The sequence below is a fragment of the Polypterus senegalus genome, chromosome 13, assembly GCF_016835505.1.
Source record: "Polypterus senegalus isolate Bchr_013 chromosome 13, ASM1683550v1, whole genome shotgun sequence".
NCBI lineage: Eukaryota > Metazoa > Chordata > Cladistia > Polypteriformes > Polypteridae > Polypterus > Polypterus senegalus.
Window position 1 is genome coordinate 1,264,443 of NC_053166.1, and position 20,321 is coordinate 1,284,763.

The following is a 20,321-nucleotide window of genomic DNA, read 5'->3' on the forward strand; positions in this document are numbered from 1 at the left end:
ACATGTGACAGACGTGAAAGGGTCTGGAGAAGCCATGGACAACATTATGCTGCCTGTCACATTGTTCAGCATGACTGGTTTGGTGTTGGGTCAATGATGGTCTTTAATATCCATGGAGGGACAGACGCACAGACCTCTACAAGCTAGACAACGGCACCGCAAAACTGCCATTAGGTATCGGGATGAAATCCTTATGCTGGTTCCTCCTGGTGCACGACAATGCCCGGCCTCATGTGGCGAGAGGATGAAGGAACTGATACCATTGAGTGGTCCCCAACGCTCACTCGCCTGACCTCGATCCAATAGAACACCTCTGGGTGGAACATCTGACGCCTCAGACTGTCCAGGAGCTCAGTGATGCCCTGCTCCAGATCTGGGAGGAGATCCCCCAGGACATCCATTGTCTCAGTTGGACATACAGGTACGTGTTGGCATACCAACTACCGAGTATCATTTGGAGTTGGCCAAATGGACTCGCCTGCCTGCCTGCCGCTGCCTCCTTTTTTCCCTTTGATTTTCGGGGTGTTCCTCCGTCGGTTGATCATCTTCATTTCCATCCTTTCGTTCCTCACACATCTCCATACCAGTCCATAGCAGTAGGGACAGCCAACAGGATTATTCTGCCCACGGAGATGTGAGGTCTTTTCAAAACATTCCTTTCATTTTTTACGAGGTGTGTCTATTAAACAACGAGACCGTGATTGACACCAGCTAAACAAAGCAGTCAGAACCGGTTATAACTGCACGCGTGGTGACCTCGAACATGTCGGAACCTGCATGACAAGCAGAAACACTCTTATGACGTTCAGTTGATTGTGAGTCGCCATTTAGTTTGGTTGTGTTTTCTGTAGTGTGCTGAAAAAAAATCCATCCATCCATCCATCTAACCCTCTATATCCTAACTACAGGATCACGGGGGTCTGCTGGAGCCAATCCCAGGGCACAAGGCAGGAAACAAACCCCGGGCAGGGCACCAGCCCACCGCAGGGCACACCCACACATTTAGAATCGCCAATGCACCTCACCTGCATGACCTTGGACTGTAGGAGGAAATACGGGGAGAACAAGCAAACTCCACGCAGGGAGGACCCAGGAAGCAAACCCAGGTCTGTCAGGTAGCAGCGCTACCCACTGCGCCACCGTGTCACCCTTGAAAAAAAGTTTAAAAGTTGAACAACGTGTCAATTTGAAATTTTTAGGAAAATTACACGAAACACCAACAGCATGTTTTCAAATGCTCACGACAGCTTATGGGAATGACTGCCCGTCTCGTGCGCGTGTGTTTGAGTGGCACAAAAGATTCAGCGGGGGACGTGAGAATGACGACGGTGATGAACGCCCTGGACCAAGAATGAGAAAAGCGAGTCAAAGCGAGTCCAAGTTCAAAGCCATGCTCGTTGTGCTTCTCGATATCAAGGGTGTCGTTTTGGAAGAATGGGTTCCAGAAGGCACAACGGTTAACCAGCACCATTTTAAGGAAGTTTTGATAAAGATGAGAGGAAAAAGTCAGAAAACAACGGCCGCAACTGTGGGAAAAATGGTTTCATTCTTCACCACGACAATGCGCCTGCGCACGCAACACTTTCTGTAAAGCAGTTTTTGACCAACAAGCACATTACTACACTTGAACATCCTCCATATTTGCCTGATTTAGCTCTGTGCGACTTTAATCTTTTCCCAAAAATTAAATCAGTGCTTAAAGGGACACGTTTTGAGTCAGTTGATGCTGTAAAGGAGAAAACAGCGGATGTGTAAAAACATCCATCCATCCATTATCCAGCCTGCTATATCCTAACTACAGGGACACGGGGGTCTGCTGGAGCCAATCCCAACCAACACAGGGCACAAGGCAGGAAACAAACCCTGGGCAGGGCGCCAGCCCACCGCAGTGTGTTAAAACAGCTGACAGAAATTGATTTGCTCCACGCCTTCGACCAGTGGATAACAAGACTGCAGCAATATATTAGTGCAAATGGGGAGAATATGGGACAGAGCCGACTATACTGCAATAAGATACTGCAGATGTTCTATCAGACGATTGTGGCAAGCGCCCTCTTCTACACAGTGGTGTGCTGGGGAGGCAGCATAAAGATGAGGGACAGACTGGTGAGGAAGGCAGGCTCTACTGTAGGCACAGAGCTGGACAGTTTGACATCCGTGGCAGAGCGACGGGCACTGAGCAGACTCCTGTCAATCATGAAAAATCTACTGCATCCACTGAACAGGATCATCTCCAGACAGAGGAGCAGCTTCAGACAGACTGACAGACTGAGGAGACTCCACACTAGATAGGTAGATAGATAGATAGATAGATAGATAGATAGATAGATAGATAGATAGATAGATAGATAGATAGATAGATAGATAGATAGATAGATAGATAGATAGATAGATAGATAGATAGATAGATAGATTATATAGTGCCTTTCATATCTATCTATCTATCTATATGAATTATATAGTGCCTTTCATATCTATCTATCTATCTATATGAATTATATAGTGCCTTTCATATCTACCTATGTACCTATATTGAAGGGGACAAGCATTAAATTTGTAATACATATAAATAAAGGTGAGTTATTTAATCAGTCTCGTTATGTAATAGACACACCTCGTATTTTCACCCACCGGCCACTTTATTAGGTACACCTGTTCAACTGCTTTTTAACGCAAATATCTCATTAGCCAATCAGCAACTCATGCATTTCGGCCTGTAGACCACGACAAGACCACCTGCTGAGGTGCAAACCGAGCAACAGAATTGGCGAGGAAAGGGGCCTGAAGTGACTTTGAACTGATGGCGTGGTTGGTGTTGCCAGATGGGCTGCTCTGAGGATTTCACAAACTGCTGATTTGCTGGGATTTCCACCCACAACCATCTCAAGGCTTTACAGAAGAGGGTCTGATAAAAAGGAAAATATCCAGTGGGTGGCACTTCTCTGGGTGAGAATATGTTGGTAGTGCCAGTGGTCAGTTGACAAAAATCAAGAAGTCATTGATTTCAGCCTTTAAAGTTCCCAAACACTCCAATCAGCTTAACAACGTCCAGTTTAAAAGGGAATCCTGCTGCAGTTCCAAGGGTGCCAACAATTGTGGCACATGTGTTTTTGTTAAAATTTTTCATTTCTTGATGAGGGCTTTGTTTTTCAACCTGTGTCAATTAAAAGTCAGACGTTTCTCGTTTTTTTGGCAGCGCAAGATGACGTGTCTTCTGCAAACACGGTGGATTTAATTTCTAACCCTTCTTATTCATTTTTACTAGGGGTGCCAATAAGAGTGGAGGGCACTATATCTGTTTGCCAAACATTTCCTTGGAGGTTCATCCGCACTCTCTGCCCACACAAGTAAAGCCTAACCATCCGTGTTTATTCATTTCTCTTAAATTTAGTCCCACGCCACTTAACCTCGAGTCGGGTGCCACAGGATTTCCAGCTCGGAGTTTTACTCACTTGTCCCGCACGGCCTGGATGGCTTCTGCTGCGCTCTCATAGTTGTGCTTCTCCATGTGCCGGTACATGGTGCTGAGCTCGACCTGCCGCCGGAAGTAGATGTCCACTGAACTCTGCTTGACCGTGGCATAGATGAACTTGTCGGATGGATTGCGAAGCTGAAACAGAAAAAGGTCAAAAGATGGGTGAGCTCATCCAGCAGCCAGTCCAACAGGGCGGCGGGTTAGGTGTGCCTGATCAAAGCCAACGGGCAGAAAATACCCTGGCATCAATCAGCCTGTGAACCATGCAGGTGAGCTGGCAGTGACACGAAGGGAAATAGAACCGCACAGGGCAGATGACACAATGACAGTCTGTCCACGTGACTCGGTGCCAGGCCAGCTGGACAGTTGGCTGCTGTGTGGACTGATTAGAACACAATGGCCGGTAAGCTCTGTGGCAGCACATTTGCTGTTCCATGCCATCTTCTTCTTTTTGTGAGAAAGACTGGCAGCGCACACAGACGCTGCAGCTTCACATTCTCCGATTAGGCGCTCTTTCTGCTAATAACCTTCTTAATATTTCAGACTTTCACTGAGCATCAACTACAGTCGCCAAAAGCTTCTACAGATCGGCTCTGACAGCACAGATAATCATTAAAACACAGAAGTGATACCGCAGGAGATTCTCAGATCACTGGGACTTACGCTGACTCCTGCCCTTGGAAGAAGGCAACGCAGACGGCATACGGAGAGGAAGCAACAGAGAGGTAAGAAAACAGGATTACTAGCTAGGATAAGTGCTGCTCCGCATGAGCATAGACAGGATTACTAGACGCCTCGTACGTCATCGTCGCCGCCATATTGCGAGTGGCACTGCTGTGGAGTGAGGTGATGAATAATGTGCTGCTTGGGATTACAAACCGCCGGACGCTCCAAAGCAGATCCCGGGGGATTACATTTCATAGGTACGGCTGAACAATTTCTTTGGTTATATTTGGTCATTAGAAAGTCCCGTTTTATTATCTTAACTTTAGCGACGCCAGGCTAAGCTAGCAAAGCTACGCATTTATGTGCTCAAGTGAGCCTCCAAACAACGTCTTGGCTAAACGTGAGGTGACTCGGGCGTTAAGCGATACTTCAGTCCTGTGTTGCGTAAGAACAGGACGAAGTCTAGAAATGTTTCGGAGATGGAAGAAGGCAGTCCGAGAAATGTGACTTATATGGGAGGAATTATTTAATAATAATAATAATAATAATAATTCAAGTCAAGTCAAGTTGGGGAGCCTGCACTGGTACAGCAAGCTGCCGCACCCACTACACGGTGAAACAACTCGGGGTCCCAGTCGGTAACCCCACTGACAGTCACGCAGTCCAGTCCATCCAGAAATGACCCTCCATCTGCTGCAGCCAGATGTTACGTGGGCGACCCCTTGGCCTGGTCCAGCCACTCGGGTCCTCAACAATGAGGATCTTACAAGCCGGGTCACCCTTGGGGAAACGCGCCACATGGCTGTAGTGCCGTAAGTGACGCTCCCTCACAATGCAGGTCATGTGCCTCATCCGGGACTCCATGAGCAACACAAAGTCAAACCAGTGGGACCCAAGGATTCTCTAAAGAGACACATAGTGCCAAAGGAGTCCAGTCTTCATCTCTGGTCAGTGGTTAGCGTCCATGTGTGACACACAGGTAGCACCAGGACTCTAAAGACTTGGACCTTCGCCCTTTTGCTGATATCGGGAACGCCACACACCCTTTTCCAGTGAATTCATGACCCGTGCTCTCTCACTCTGTCTACTGACTTCATAGGAAGAGTCACACACTGCTGATGGCTGTGCCCAAGAGGTCATTGAAGGACTGGATCTGGATCTTCTTCCTTCTTCCTTTTCTTCTTCTTCTTCTTCTTCTTCTGCATGGTGGCGCAGTGGTAGCGCTGCTGCCTTACAGTTAGGAGACCCGGGTTCACTTCCGCAATCCTCCCTGCATGGGGCTTGCATGTTCTCACCGTGTCTGCGTCAGTTTCCTCACATGGTCCAAAGACATGCAGGTTAGGTGATTCTAAATTGGGCTTGGTGTTTGGGTGTTTATGTGTGTCCTGCAGTGGGTTGGCACCCTGCCCAGGATTGGTTCCTGCCTTGTGCCCTGTGTTGGCTGGGATTGGCTCCAGCAGACCCCTGTGTTCAGATTCAGCGGGTTGGAAAATGGATGGATGTTTTTTTCATCAGAACATTTGGTTTCCATGTCTACCTGTATTAGTTTATATGGCACTTTTGCCACTCTCAATATGGCGGACGTGCTGACGTATCGTGTCGACTGGGCCACAGAGTGAATGCGGCGTCTATCTATATATGCCTATGTGCATAAGTACTTGGCGTACTTCACGTGACGTGATGTGACGTGTGATCCGGCGGACGCTCCTAATACTCTAGCGCTGTACTGTTTATTCTGTGCGCGTACTTTACGTAAATCTGGAAGAGTCCACCAGGTGGCAGTGCGAGGTATCATCCCGGCGAGAAAACGTTCAGCTTCACTGTGTTGTGAATTGCCTGAGACACCCGTTAAATTCCGAGGACACCTTGCAGTGATATCTCTGAAAAGGATGTTTATTGATTAAATCCATCAATCCAGGGATGCGCCCATTCCTGCAAGCATTGGGTGTGAGGCAGAAACAATCCCCGGATGGGGCATCAGCTCATCATAAGGAGGAGGTTAAGAGCATGCACTGACCACACCACAACCACACCACACGACATACCAACTCAGGATCCAGATTAGGACCCGAGTGCAGCCATGCAGTGGGGGACACCTCAGCACCACACCAGTTCAGATGGAGTGGAACAGTGGGAGGTTTTTTTATGGTGGCTGGAGTGAGTGATCCGTCATTTTAGCGTCACCAAATCCCCAAACCTTCATGTCTTTGGAAGGAAACCGGAGCCCACTGTGGAAACCCACCAGGAAAACATGCAAACTGCAGGCAGGGAGCACCAGGGACGGGACTCCCTGCGAGGCAGCAGCAGCAGCGCTACCAGCACAACATGTGTAATTATTATCAGTATTCCTTATTTAAATGAACTTGACGACTTTTCTGTACAATGTAACATCCATACTTTAATGCATTTCATCCTGAAAGTGATCTCAAGTATAAATCTAAGGATTGTAAATGTGCAGAGAGTTGGGATATCATAAATGTCACGTGCTCGGCGTGGTGGTCTATTGCTGCTGTCAGGTCCAGAGGAAGCCCCAGAAGCTCGTAGCGACTAACAACTGGGTCGGTTTTAAGATGACGTTTACGACGGTCTGCTTGAATGATAAAGTAAACTATGGGATTAAAGTGGACATCTCGAGATTTAAGTCGACGTTTCCACTTTAATCACAACACACACCTTTTCACCATGTCCTTATTTTTTTTATTTATTTTTTTTGTCTGTCTCAAACACGCAGGATTCTGATGCTGTTGTGAAGGCAGTAGCGTGGCTACAGTGCGGTCCGCCCTGGGCGGCACAATTTTGGGGGCGAAATTATTAGCCAAAAGGCTCAGAACAATTCAGGGTTTGGAAAAATATCACTCATGAATGAAAAAAGTTAAATTCTCTGTTTTTTATCCACAAATACTTTTTAAAAAAAAAATCTGACTGTCCTTCTGTAACAGCATCGAAACACACCAGCTGAAATTTATGAGGCAATAACAAAAATAAACATTAACATTACACCGATAATAATTTCTAGGAAGATAAACAACTAATATACAATTTATAATTTAATTTCGTTATCAATCCGAATGCGTTCTTGCTCATCCCCACCTACCACTTATACTCTACACTGGTTCTGGTTTTCGCGGTGTAATTATATTAAACTAGTAATTAGAACACGGCTTATCAGGGCGTCTATACTTGTCTAGTTGATGCTTATAAATAAGTATATATGAAAATGTATCGTTGTTTCTCTATATATGAATAAATCTATGCAAAATGTATCGTAATTTTTCCCTTATACGTCATTTTAATTTACTGTTTAAATCATATTCAGATATGTTGGAGGGCGGCAAATTGAAGCACCGCCCCGTCCCGAGCGACTGTGTGAAGGTGACGGCACAGAAGATGCTATATACGAAGAGTAGTGAGAAAAGCGCTATACAAATGTAAAGATTATTATTATTATTATGTGAGACTTTTAGAATGTATCGTGTCATTACGATCGGGAATATGCGATGCTTGAATATCAAAGCACCACGAATGCATTTGTATGTCGGAATTTTGCTTCACCACATCCAGCCATTCATTAAACATCGACGCGCGCACCTCGATCTGCAAAGCGGCTTTCTGTCACGTGTAGATAGTAAACAGAGCCTCTGACGTCACATTCCGACTTTTACCACACTGCTAGCCGGGACTGCAACTTGCGCACGCGTACATTTCTGAGGACCTGCCAGCACAGACAGACCGTATATTGATAGACGCCGCATTCACTGTGTTGCCCGGTCGACACGATACGTCAGCGCGTCCGCCCTGTTGAGAGATGGAAAGGTGCCACTGAAACTAATACAGGTGGTAGACGTGGAAACCGGGTTTTCTGATGGAAAAAACAATTACGTTGAAAACAGTATCGTTTACATACAAGAGATTTTGGCGAATCATTTATATGCAATTATTTATAAACATTTATACACTAATAATGGCAATTATTAAATAATAATTATTATTATTGTTAAATAATTCCTCCCATATAAGTAACATTTCTCAGACTGCCTTCTTCCACCTCCGAAACATTTCTAGACTCCGTCCTGTTCTTACACAGCACAGTACTGAAGTATCGGTTAATGCCCGAGTCACCTCACGTGTAGATTACTGTAATGCTGTTCTATCTGGCATCCCACAAACACGTATCCATCGCTTACGACGTCTTCAAAATTCCGCTGCCAGGATACTAACTTGCTTTTCTAAATCCACTGAACACATCACACCGATTCTCTCTCAACTTCACTACTGAATACGACACACAATCCCGCTCTGAACATTTCAAGCTCTCCACAACCTCACTGATCTCCTCCAGGCTGGCACTCCTCTCCTCACTCAGATCCTCCTCTCAAGCTCGTCTTTCTGTCCCACACGTCAGACTCAATGCTATGGGCGCTCGAGCGTCTCTCCTGGTGCTCCAAAACTCGGGAATTCTCTTCCCTCTCATATCCGTCAGCTCGGTTCAATAAGACATTTTAAAACTGCCCTCTAAACTAATCTTTTTAAACTGGCATACCAATTGTGAATTCTGCACTGTTACTGCCAGCTATCTTTGTTTGCTAATTATTGCGTTGTGATTTATCATTCTCTTGTTTTAATTTTCGGCTACTAATGTTGTTTAATTTTATTGTAAGGTGACCTTGAGTGCTAAGATTATAAAATGGGATTTTCTAATGGCCAAATATAACCAAAACAATTGTTCAGCCGTACCTATGAAATGTAATCCCTCGGGATCTGCTTTGGAGCGCCCAGAGGTTTGTAATCCCAAGCAGCACATTATTCATCACCTCACTCCACAGCAGTGCCACTCGCAATATGGCGGCGACGTTGACGTACGATGCTGCTGGGCATGTGGCGTCTAGTAATTCTATGTCTGTGCCTGCTGGAAGGACGCATCAAAGGAACGCTGGGAACGCGCGGCAGCCATGTTGCGTGCGCGTACACGTTCTGAATGTGAAGTATAAACGAGCCCCCACGTACGCGCGCAAGTATAAACAGTAAATAAGAGATCGCATAGTGAAGCCAGCAGGGGACAGTCAAGTCAACACCTACCCGTGGGTCATTGATGCCAGTGATCCGTTCCTCCGGCCTGTCCAACACCAGGAAGGCAGCCAGGTTGGCAGTGTAGGAAGCTACAATGATCATGGCAAACCCAGCCCAAACCATTCCAAGGATCCTGGCCGAGAAGCTACGAGGGGCTCCTGTTAACAAAAGAGGAAGAGGGCGGCATCTGTTAAGGAGACACAGCCTGGACATAAAATGGAAAAAGTAATGAATATGGATGGTGAGGGGAAGAGAGAAGAGACAACATGGACCATGAAACATAGGTGCTGCACAGGCTTCATGGACAGCATACCCACCCTGAAGACCCCACAATACGGGCTGAACCACAGACACCAGGATAAAGAGACCACACTACATCATCGCCAGCACACTCGGGGTCCTCACAGCGTCTTCACTGACAGACCCAGCAGTTGTGCCATCCTTGAGGTGATACCTAGTGGCATCTCCGGAGGGTGTCTACTGATTTTTAAGATGGGTACCACCCACAGTATACCCAATGGGGCACAAGGCCTTTACCTTCGCCAATCCCAGAGTTAAGCAGGACACCCCATGAGAACCACATGGCTGAAGACAGAGTCAGGGCGTCCTCCTCCTCCTCTTCACTGTTCACTTTGAACCGCCCAAACGGACTAAAAGAGATCAAACAAACAAATATGGCTGCAGCACAACATCACACCCTCTAGAATGTGAGTCCCAGACATCCGCATCCAGGCGGCGAGATCGACGTGCCGAGACTGAACAATCCTGAAACGTCTCCCGAGATGCACCCAAGAGAACAGGAGGGCACAGACAGGTGCGCCTCTGCTGTCCCCGGACTCACCTGAAGCGGTCTAAGAGATAAAGCATCACCGCCACCACATGCACAGAGAGCCCCACCAGCAGCCAGAGGGTGCTCTGGAAGGGCTGCATGAACGAGTCCAGGGTGCTGCGAGGAATTTCCTGGGAGGGAGAGAAGACGATAAGAGCAGAAAGAATCAGCAGGACACTGGAGCCACCATCCCGCCAGGCAGGCGTCTGCAGTGGTGTCAAGGAAGGACGTCACTAATGGCCAACATATATGAGAAAGTGACCAAAGACACAAGAGGTGGCAGTGGGACGTTTGAGAAGCGAGTGGCAGAGCCAATGAAGACCCCAAAGGACTGGCTGCATGAACGCCAGGCCATCAGTGCCCATCACCACCCCTTACACACTTACTGCCCATTTAGCACCCTGGACAGCACAGGTACCTTCTTCACCAGAATGGTCAGCCCCTGATACTTGAAAGGCTTGGAGAACTCGATGTACTGGGCTCGCTCGTTGTTGATGGTCAGAGGGGCCACTATCATGTCGGCCAGGCCGCTAAGCAGCTCTCCCATCATGCCATTCCACTCCTTCTTGTTGCTGTTGTTCACCTGCAATGAAAGGACAGACGTTTGGTGCCAACGTTGTGGGTGAGAGACAGAGTCACACTTCTGCTGCACACCAGAGCCACTCAGGTGGTCTTCTGTGTCTGCCTGTAATGGTCACAGATAATAAAAGCCAAACTCCCCTGAAGTAACTATAAGAATGTTTGATTGGCACAGTGGCTCAGAGGTTCACACCGCTGCCACGCAACTTCAGAGCTCTCCACCTGCGTGGAGGTTGGATGTCCTACCTGTTCCTGGAGGGTCTTTCTCCAGTTTTCCTCTTACCTACCAAAGATGTGAAGGTCAGACTGATATGAACATCTCAGTGTGCCCAGGGCGGTGGGTATGCATGAGTTACCCTTTCGGATTTACTCATTCCTGACCCAATCCTTAGTTTAGCAGACTCTGTTTTGATCTGACTTTGTCTTTCCCTTCCCCTCTGGGGTCTGCTCTTACTCCTCACGCCTTTCCTTAACTTACACATCTTATTTTTGACTACTCTTTCCCCCATTTTTTAAACAATTATATTTAACGTGACTCCTCTGTCTGTCTGTCTGTCTGGGTCAAATCTTGCAATTGATTTAAATCCCACTTTTGGTGAAGCGAACGTCTTCAAATTTTGCATACACGTTCAGTATTGATGACGAGACAATAATCCGTCAAAACCGATGCAATTACATAACAAATTTTGCCTTCATCAATAGTTATGTGATTCCAATTAACGCACACACAACAATGACGGAGACAGAATATAGTGAGGTATCGGAGCACACGAGTGACAGACGCAGCGGACTGCCCCCCCACTTGCCCCTCCAGTGAGTCGATCAACACGCACGCCGACTTTACTCGTTTAGTCTTACGAAGGAGTAGCCGAGGAGCAGCACTGGCGCAAAATGGCCGTTCGGTCGTCGATATTTTTTTTGTCACAGCGACTGAGCGCTAATCACATAAGAGCCTGAACAGGAAAATAGAGACCAAAAAAACTACAAGTATAAAAAAATGTTTTAAAGTCAAACGATTTGATTTACTTTCCTTATAAATGCACTAAAAAGGGGAACAATAATTTAAAAATTATATAATTTTTTTTCTTTAAGTAAAATAATTGTATTTACTTTCCTTACAAATGTACTAGCAAGGAAAAAATAACTAAAAAAATATACAAAATGTTTTTAAAGGAAAATTATTTTATTTACTTTTCTTATCAAGGCACTAGAAAGGAAAAAAATAATTAAAATATATATATATTTTTTAAGTAAAATTATTTTATTTACTTTCCTTATAAATGCACAAGGAAGGAAAAAAATGATAAAAAAAATATATTTTTTAAGTAATCCTTATAAATGTACTAGCAAGGATAAAAAATTATAGAAAAAAATTATTAGAAAAGAAAACATAATTAAAAAAATAAAAATTTAAATTATTTTATTTACTTTCCTTATAAACGCACTAGAAAGGGAAAAAATAATTTAAAAATTATATATTTTTTTTTCTTTAAGTAAAATAATTTTATTTACTATCCTTACAAATGTACTAGCAAGGAAAAATAACTAAAAAAAATATACAAAATATTTTTTAAAGGAAAATTATTTTATTTAATGTTCTTATCAAGGCACTAGAAAGGAAAAAATATAATTAAAAAATATATTTTTTTTAAGTAAAATGATTTTATTTACTTTCCTTATAAATGCACTAAAAAGGGAAAAAAATATAAAAAAAAATATATAATTTTTTTTCTTTAAGTAAAATAATTTTATTTACTTTCCTTACAAATGCACAAGGAAGGAAAAAATCCATCCATCCTCCAATGCGCTACATCCTAACTACAAGGTCACGGGGGTCTGCTGGAGCCAATCCCAGCCAACAAAGGGCGCAAGGCAGGAAACAAACCCCGGGCAGAATGCCAGCCCACCGCAGGGCACACACACACCCCCACACTCAACACACACCCACTCACACATTTGGGACAATTTAAGACCGCCAATGTACCTGACCTGCATGTCTTTGGACTGTGGGAGGAAACCCACGCGGACACGGGGAGAGCATGGAAACTCCACACAGGGAGGACCTGGGAAACGAACCCAGAAAGGTCTCCTTACTGGGCCACCGTGCCACCCAGGAAAAAATACATTTAAGAAATATATCAAAATTTTTTTTTAAAGTAAAACGATTTTATTTACTTTCTTCATAAACACACTAGAAACGAAAACATAATTTAAAAAAATATTTAAAAAAATGAAATTACACAATTTTATTTACTTTCCCTTTAAATGCAATAGAAAGGAAAAATACATTTAAACTATATATATATATATATATTTTAAAGTAAAACAATTTTATTTTCTTTCTTTATAAATGCACTAGAAAAGAAAACATAATTTAAAAAAATGATTATTAAAAAAAATTAAACGATTTTATTTACTTTCCTTATAAATGCACTAGAAAGGAAATATTTTAAAAAAAATCTTTTTTTTAAGTAAAATTATTTCATTTACTTTCTTTATAAATGAACTAGAAAGGAAAAAAAGAGATTTTTCTTTAACCACAATTTTCATGGTTACATGTGACTAAATAAAATCTTGGGCCGCACATAAATGAATTTATTCAGTCAGTTAGTAGAATAGCGACTTTCATCATAAAATATAAAAAAACAACAACATGGCGATTCCCCAGCATACTAAAGAAGTTTCAAAAAGTCGATTCATTTATGTGTGGCCCACGAGTTTCTCTAGATGGCAGCACCCCTGGAGAGTAGCAGTGCCCCAGATTCCCACGGGGTATCCTGGGTCTTGGAGTTCGGTACCTCAGCCCTGTTGGGTGCTGTGGAAGGACCTGGAGAGTCATACTTGGACTGGGTGGTCTCAGTCGTCTGGACCCCCTGCAGATTTCATTTTTTTCTCCAGTCTTCTGGAGTTTTTTTTTTTTCTGTCCACCCTGGCCATCGGACCTTACTCTTATTCTATGTTTTAACTTATTCTCTTTTCTTATTGTGTCTTTTATTTTTCTGTTCTTCATTATGTAAAGCACTTTGAGCTGCTGTTTGTATGAAAATGTGCTATAGAAATAAATGTTGTTGTTGTTGTTGTTGCAGTGAGTCATGAGGACGGAAATCCAGAAAGTACTTCCAGTCTGAAAGAAACTCAAGTTCTCCATCTGACCCGGAAGTGCTGGCAAGTGGAAGTACTTCCAGGTCGGACATTTTAAAAAGGAGTCGGGTGGAGGTGGACGAAGCTTGCTTGAGAATTGTGATAATTGTAATGTTTGCCTGTTATTTGTGGCTGTGGTGCTTAGGGGCACTCATGATAGAAGAAACCTGCTTGGTGCTCTTAACTGGTGTCCTGCCTGTCTGTCTGTTGGGTTTAAGGGGCAACAGTGCCACCTAACGTCCACAATCCCCACTTACTCCTAAGCCGTTCCTGAATTTGCCAGCCTTGATTTTCAATCACGTGTCCCCATTTTATTTGGTCCTTTTGGATCTCCATGTACTCCTGATCCGTTCCTTATTCCATTCAGATTCATTACTAGGCCACTGTTTACCTTTTCTGGGTCTCCTTTTACTCAAAACGTATTCTCTCCTCACTTCCTTTAAATTTTTTTGGACTTTGGTTCTTCTCTGCCCAAATTAGCGTCGCCTTTTGAGTGCCCATACAGCTCTTCTGTAATGTTTCAATTTAAGTAATGGTGCCAGTGTCTGTTACCCAGATACCCTCAGAGTGAACAGATTGGCAAACCTAAGGATTTTTGATACTGGGGTGGCATGAGGCCCTGTTAGTTTCTCCACGTGACCTAAAGCTTCCTTATGGAAGGAAATGTTTGGTTGCACTGGGGCTCAATTAAATGAACAGAAGGTCCCCCCAAGCCCCAAGACCCCTTTTCTCCTTCCCTACACCACTGACAGTGAATCCAGAAAATGCCCGGGACTCACCCGCTCCTGAGTTCCAAACTTGCCATCCGCAACCAGGTGGACCTCGTAGGTGAAGTTCATGGACTTGGCCAGCTTGATGAGGAGGTCAATGCAGAATCCATAGCAACACTGCGGCACAATGGGGCGACCTATAATCCAAACAGCAGAGACACTTCTTAATATTCGTCACGGGACGTCGCCCAGTAAGCTGGATGCATGTAAGTGAGTATGTATGCATGTATGCATGTTCAAGAAAACACATGTGCATGAAAGCCAAAAGAGAGGGAAAGGGGGCTTGAGAGAGAGAGAGAACGAGAGAGAGAGGCTGTGGTGGGAGCATGGGAGCGTGCATGCAAGAAGATGGAAGAGAGACAGGGGTCGACAGGAGCCAGGAAAGCGTGGCGGCTCCTTCTTCCACACCGTAAGAGGCACACAATCTTCATAAACGTCCCTGTTTTGTTACCTGGGATGGTCTCATTGGGGCCCGTGCAGATCACCTTTTTAATTAAGTCTCCGTTTACTGTGAACTCCTCTTTGCACGTCCCATCCAGGAGGGTCGGCTTCACGTAGACAAACGGCTCCTGGTGTATCGTCACAATCTGGAAGAAGAAGAAAGGAAGGGCGCATTGCCTCAATAATTCATTGGCTGGACCTGCTGACCGAATGGCCATCTTCATGAATCCATCAGCACATCAACAGGTCAAAGGAGATCTCAGCTTTCTAAAGGAGTCTGCGGTCATCTTTAAGTTGTGTTGGGTAGGGAAAAGAAAAAGTGCGCGGGCGGCAGCCACGTGACCGAACTGGACCTTAGAGATGTCACACAGAAGGACATGAAGGCCACACGGCCTGTGCATGTGTTACACAGCATGTAGATATTCGAAATGTGAGAAGCGGTCAGCAAAGGCCTGGACGTCCTAACTGGGCCGTATTGGGATGTCATCCCTGCTGTTGTCATGGCTCTCCGTGGCCATCAAGGCTCTGGAGTTCACAGCAGGTGTGGTGTTTGCTGTGATCTCCCATCAGGTTAGGAGTCTGATGTATGGTCACTAAAGTCCAGGACCTCACATATGTGTTATACTGGGAACTGACCAGTAAGACTTGCATGTTTTGAAGGGACATGACAGAAGTGTTTAAAATGATGAAGAGAATTAGTCCAGTGGATCGAGACGGTGACTTTAAAATGAGTTCATCAGGAACACAGGGGGGACACAGCTGGAAACTTGTGAAGGGGAAATTTCACACAAACATTAGGAAGTTATTATTTACAGAAACAACGATAGACACTTGGAATAAGCGACCAAGTAGTGTGGTAGACAGGAGGACTTTAGGGACTTTCAAAACTCGACTTGATGTGGTGTGGAGAGAACTGGCGAGCTTTCTTGGGCTGAATGGCCTGTTCTCGTCTAGAGTGTTCGAAAATGTTCTAAGATGAAGGATCTGTGATGGCTTAGACCACGGGTGTCAAACTCCAGGCCTGGAGGACCGCAGTGGCTGCTGGTTTTCTTTCTAATCCTTTTCCTAATCAGTGACCAGTTTTCACTGCTAATTAACTTCTTTTCACTCTATTTCAATAGCCCTGTTTTTCAGGATTAAGTCTTCTGAATTGTTTCTTTTCTTCATTAAATGACAGCCAAACAGAAATGAGACGTGAAACGAGCCTACAGATGACCAGCTAAATTGGGGCTTCAAACTCCAACCTGTTCATTAATGACAAGCTGATTCTTACTGTTAATTAAATCTTTTTTTATTGATATTCTGTTTTTTTAAGAACTCCTAAAATGTTTTGGTAACCTTAGGGATCAACCTTACTGAGACCTTCATCTTTATTTTCAGATTTTGTTTGATGGGTGCAGGTGAGCTGGTCATGTCCTGCTTGTTTTATGTCTCATTACAGTCCAGCTGCTAATGAAGGAAAAAACAACTAATGGACCTGAACGAGGCTAATTAAAGCTAAGGCTAAAGAAGTTAATTAGCATCAAAAACTGGTCACTAATTAAGAAGACGGTTAGAATGAAAACCTGCAGCCACTTTGGCCCTCCAGGACTGGAGTTCGACACCCCTGGCTTAGACCTTTAGATAGATAGATAGATAGATAGATAGATAGATAGATAGATAGATAGATAGATATGAAAGGCACTATATAATAGATAGATAGATAGATAGATAGATATGAAAGGCACTATATAATAGATAGATATGAAAGGCACTATATAATAGATAGATAGATAGATAGATAGATAGATAGATAGATAGATAGATAGATAGATATGAAAGGCACTATATAATAGATAGATAGATAGATAGATAGATAGATAGATAGATACTTTATTAATCCCAAGAGGAAATTCACATAATCCAGCAGCAGTATACTGATACAAAAAACAATATTAAATTAAATAGTAATTAAAATGCATGTAAAAGCAGACAATAACTTTGAATAACGTTAGCATTTACTTTAAACCTTTACAGTTTACATGTGTGTGTTGGACTGGCAAGATGGTTCCTAAAGCCCTTGGTAATCTGAGGTGACCCCTATTGTTCTCTTATTGCCAAACATATTTTAACATGCACTGTCCTTCAAGACTCCAGAGTTCATATTATGTGTTATGTTGAGTGTGGGCCAACAGGTCCTCCAGGTTATGAGTTTAATAATAATAATAAACTTGATTTATATAGTGCCTTCGGTGGTGCAGTGGGTAGCGCTGCTGCCTCGCAGTTAGGAGACCAGGTTTTGCTTCCCAGGTCCTCCCTGTGTGGAGTTTGCATGTTCTCCCCGTGTCTGCGTGGGTTTCCTCCCAAAGACATGCAGGTTAGGAGGACTGGCGATTTTAAAAATTGTCCCTAGTGTATATGTGTGTGTTTGTGTGTGTGTGTGCGCGCCCTGCCCAGGGTTTGTTTCCTGCCTTGCGCCCTGTGTTGGCTGGGATTGGCTCCAGCAGACCCCCATGACCCTGTAGTTAGGATATAGCAGGTTGGATAATGGATGGATATAATGCCTTTCCAAGGTGCAAGGCACTTAAGTTTGCTGTATGGTCACTAAAAGCTTTGGCCTCCTAACTGTGTTATTAGAACATTAAAACTCTCTAGACGAGAACTGGCCATTCAGGCCAACAAAGCTCGCCAGTCCCGTCCACTTATTTCTTCCAAAATAACATCAAGTCAAGTTTTGAAAGTCCCCAAAGTCTTACTGTCCACCCCAACCTTTGGCCTCTTATTCCAAGTGTCTATTTATCTTTGAGTAAAGAATAAAACATCCTAATATTTGTGCAAAATTAAAAAACCCGTAACAAGTTTCTAGCTGTGTTCCCCCCAGTGTTCTTGATGAACTCATTTTAAAATACAAGTCTCGATCCACTGGACTAATTCCCTTCATAATTTTAAACACTTCAATCATGTCACCTCTTAATCTTCTTTTGTTTAAACTCTAAAGGCTCAGCTCTTTTAATCTTTCCTCCTAACTCATCCCCTGTAGCCCTGAATCAGCCTAGTCGCTCTTCTCTGGACATTTTCTGGTGCTGCTATGTCCTTTTTGTAGCCTGGAGACCAAAACTGCACACAGGACTCCAGATGAGGTCTCACCAGTGTGTTATAAAGCCTGAGCAGAACCTCCTGTGACTTGTACTCCACAGATCGCGCTATATAACCTGACATTCTGTTAGCCTACTTAATGGCTTCTGAACACTGTTGAGAAGTTGATAGCTTAGAGTCCACTATGACTCCTAATTCCTTCCCATACGGTGGACTTTCGATTTCATCTCATTTTAAAGTCACCATCTTGATCCACTGGACTAATTCCCTTCATCATTTCACTCACTTCACTCCTGTCTCCTCTTCATCTTTTTAAAGGCTTAGATCTTTGAATCTTTCCTCATAACTCAACCCCTGTAGCCCTGAATCAGCCTAGTCACTCTTCTCTGGACATTCTCTAGTGCTGCTATGTCCTTTTGCAGCCTCGAAGACCAAAACTGCACACAGGACTCCAGATGAGGCCTCACCAGTGTGTTATAAAAGTTGAGCAGAACCTCCTGTGACTTGTACTCCACACGTCAAGGCTTTATAACCTGACAGTCTGTTAGCCTTCTTAATGGCTTCTGAACACTGTCAGGAAGTTGATAGCTTAGTTTCGAGGAAATCAAGATGGCAACAACAGCGCCCCTGTTGGCTTTGTTCTACACATTGGGGTGCAACTTGGACACATCATCGATGACGAGTCCGGGGTCTCTGGGTGTTTTGGGTCGTTGATCACCAGACACCCTCACATGTTTGTGCCCAGCTAGTGGGCTGTGCCCAGGTTCTGCCCACCTGATCCAAAGCCCACTAGATGCCTTTTCAAGAATGCCCTTGATGGCTCTTCATTTGTGGAGCCCAGATGTGCCAAGGAGTTTCAAGGCTCGAGAGGCGGCACTCCTCTCGCTCTGACAATCTGCCCCATATGGCCCCTTCTTCACGAAATTTGATAGGCGGCTTCCCTGCGCTAACCGAAACTGATGTACGTACTTATTTCGGTGGTATGTAGTACTCAACTACCGGTTGTGAACTGCAGCCCCCACTGGATCATCTCAGCCCACCGCAGTGCAACACACACAACAATGCGTCCGAAAGCCAGAAACAAATGAAGCACCGCTTTGATGGACCAAAATGCCAGTCTCAGATTGGGTGAGGGCCTGGGCTCCGTGCGAGACATAAAGATGAAGTCTTTCCTGGTCTTCTACTTTAAAAGTCATAAGCCAGGTGGGCGATGCCAAATTTTGTCTGGCAGAAGGTCCCCGATGGCACACCCCGAAGTCACCTCCGCAGGGTGCCAGCACAGAGCATTGAGCTGTGTGACTCTTACCACAGAGTGGCGCCATTCAGCTGCAGGGTCACCCGGCAAGTCTGCAGAGCGAGGACCCTTGATGCCCTTGATGGCTCTTCATTTGTGGAGCCCAGCTTGCTCAGAGTAAGCTTGGAGTAGCTTGGAGTCCACTATGACTCCTAAATCCTTCTCATAAGGTGGACTCTCTATTTTTAGACCCCCCATTGTGTATTCAGACCTCACATTTTTACTTCCTATGTGTAATTCTTTACATTTAATGACATTCAGTTTCATCGTCCACAATTATCTGCCAATCCACCTATCTTGGTATCATCTGCAGACTTCACCAGCTTGTTACTTATATCCCTATCTAAATCTTACCTACTGTATATATTAATATATAAATTATATTGGGAGTTGACTACTAAGGTTTTAATGCTTCAGAAGGTGCTTGCTGGACATGAAGGATGTGGAGGTAATTGAGCTCATGTCACAGTTTAGACTTTCACACCTTGCCATTTGGGTGTGAGCTGGTCGGTCACTAAACGCCAGGTCACCCTATGTATGCTGTGTTATGGGTTGACCACTAAGGTCCCTTAGATGTTCTGTGTGTTTTAATGGAAAATGGCCATCAAGATTCCAGCACTGTCTTGGTTGCAGGTCACTAAACCCTTCAGCTTGGGTGGCTTGGACTGAGGGAGGTCAGTGCTGGCCGAGCTTCTCTATATTTGTGTTCCATTGAGAGGTGACATTATGGTCCTGTCCTTCCACCAGTTTTAATGGCAGCTTGACACTATCATGTGGTCCAGTTGTGGTTTACATTGGCTGTAGGACACTAATCTGGCATGAAGCCCTGACTTAACCCTTCAGGCCCCCCGAGTCTGCGGCCACTCAAGCCCCCTTACCTTGAGTCTCGTTGACATCTGGTAGCCCGGTGGCTGCTCGGTTTGACCTCCTGGCCAGATTATCTTCCTACCATTTAATAAAACCTGCAGGATTTCATAGACAAGT

At 44.5% G+C, this 20,321-nt stretch overlaps 1 protein-coding gene across 23 annotated transcripts in view; it reads right to left on the bottom strand.

Moving 5' to 3' along the window:
- The window catches only part of LOC120542371 (glutamate receptor ionotropic, NMDA 1), a 75,076-nt gene that overhangs the window by 18,839 nt on the left and 35,916 nt on the right, over positions 1-20,321 (bottom strand). For 14 of the 23 annotated variants that reach the window (XM_039774779.1, XM_039774782.1, XM_039774783.1 and 11 more), the window contains 8 exons: positions 20,216-20,299; positions 14,967-15,114; positions 14,537-14,664; positions 10,456-10,620; positions 10,050-10,168; positions 9,746-9,858; positions 9,218-9,366; positions 3,453-3,610 (listed from right to left, as the gene is read on the bottom strand). In XM_039774779.1, coding sequence (XP_039630713.1) covers positions 3,453-3,610; positions 9,218-9,366; positions 9,746-9,858; positions 10,050-10,168; positions 10,456-10,620; positions 14,537-14,664; positions 14,967-15,114; positions 20,216-20,299 — 1,064 coding nt within the window. The remainder of the gene's footprint in view (positions 1-3,452; positions 3,611-9,217; positions 9,367-9,745; positions 9,859-10,049; positions 10,169-10,455; positions 10,621-14,536; positions 14,665-14,966; positions 15,115-20,215; positions 20,300-20,321) is intronic. The other 9 variants (XM_039774781.1, XM_039774803.1, XM_039774788.1 and 6 more) reach the window with 1 other exon arrangement.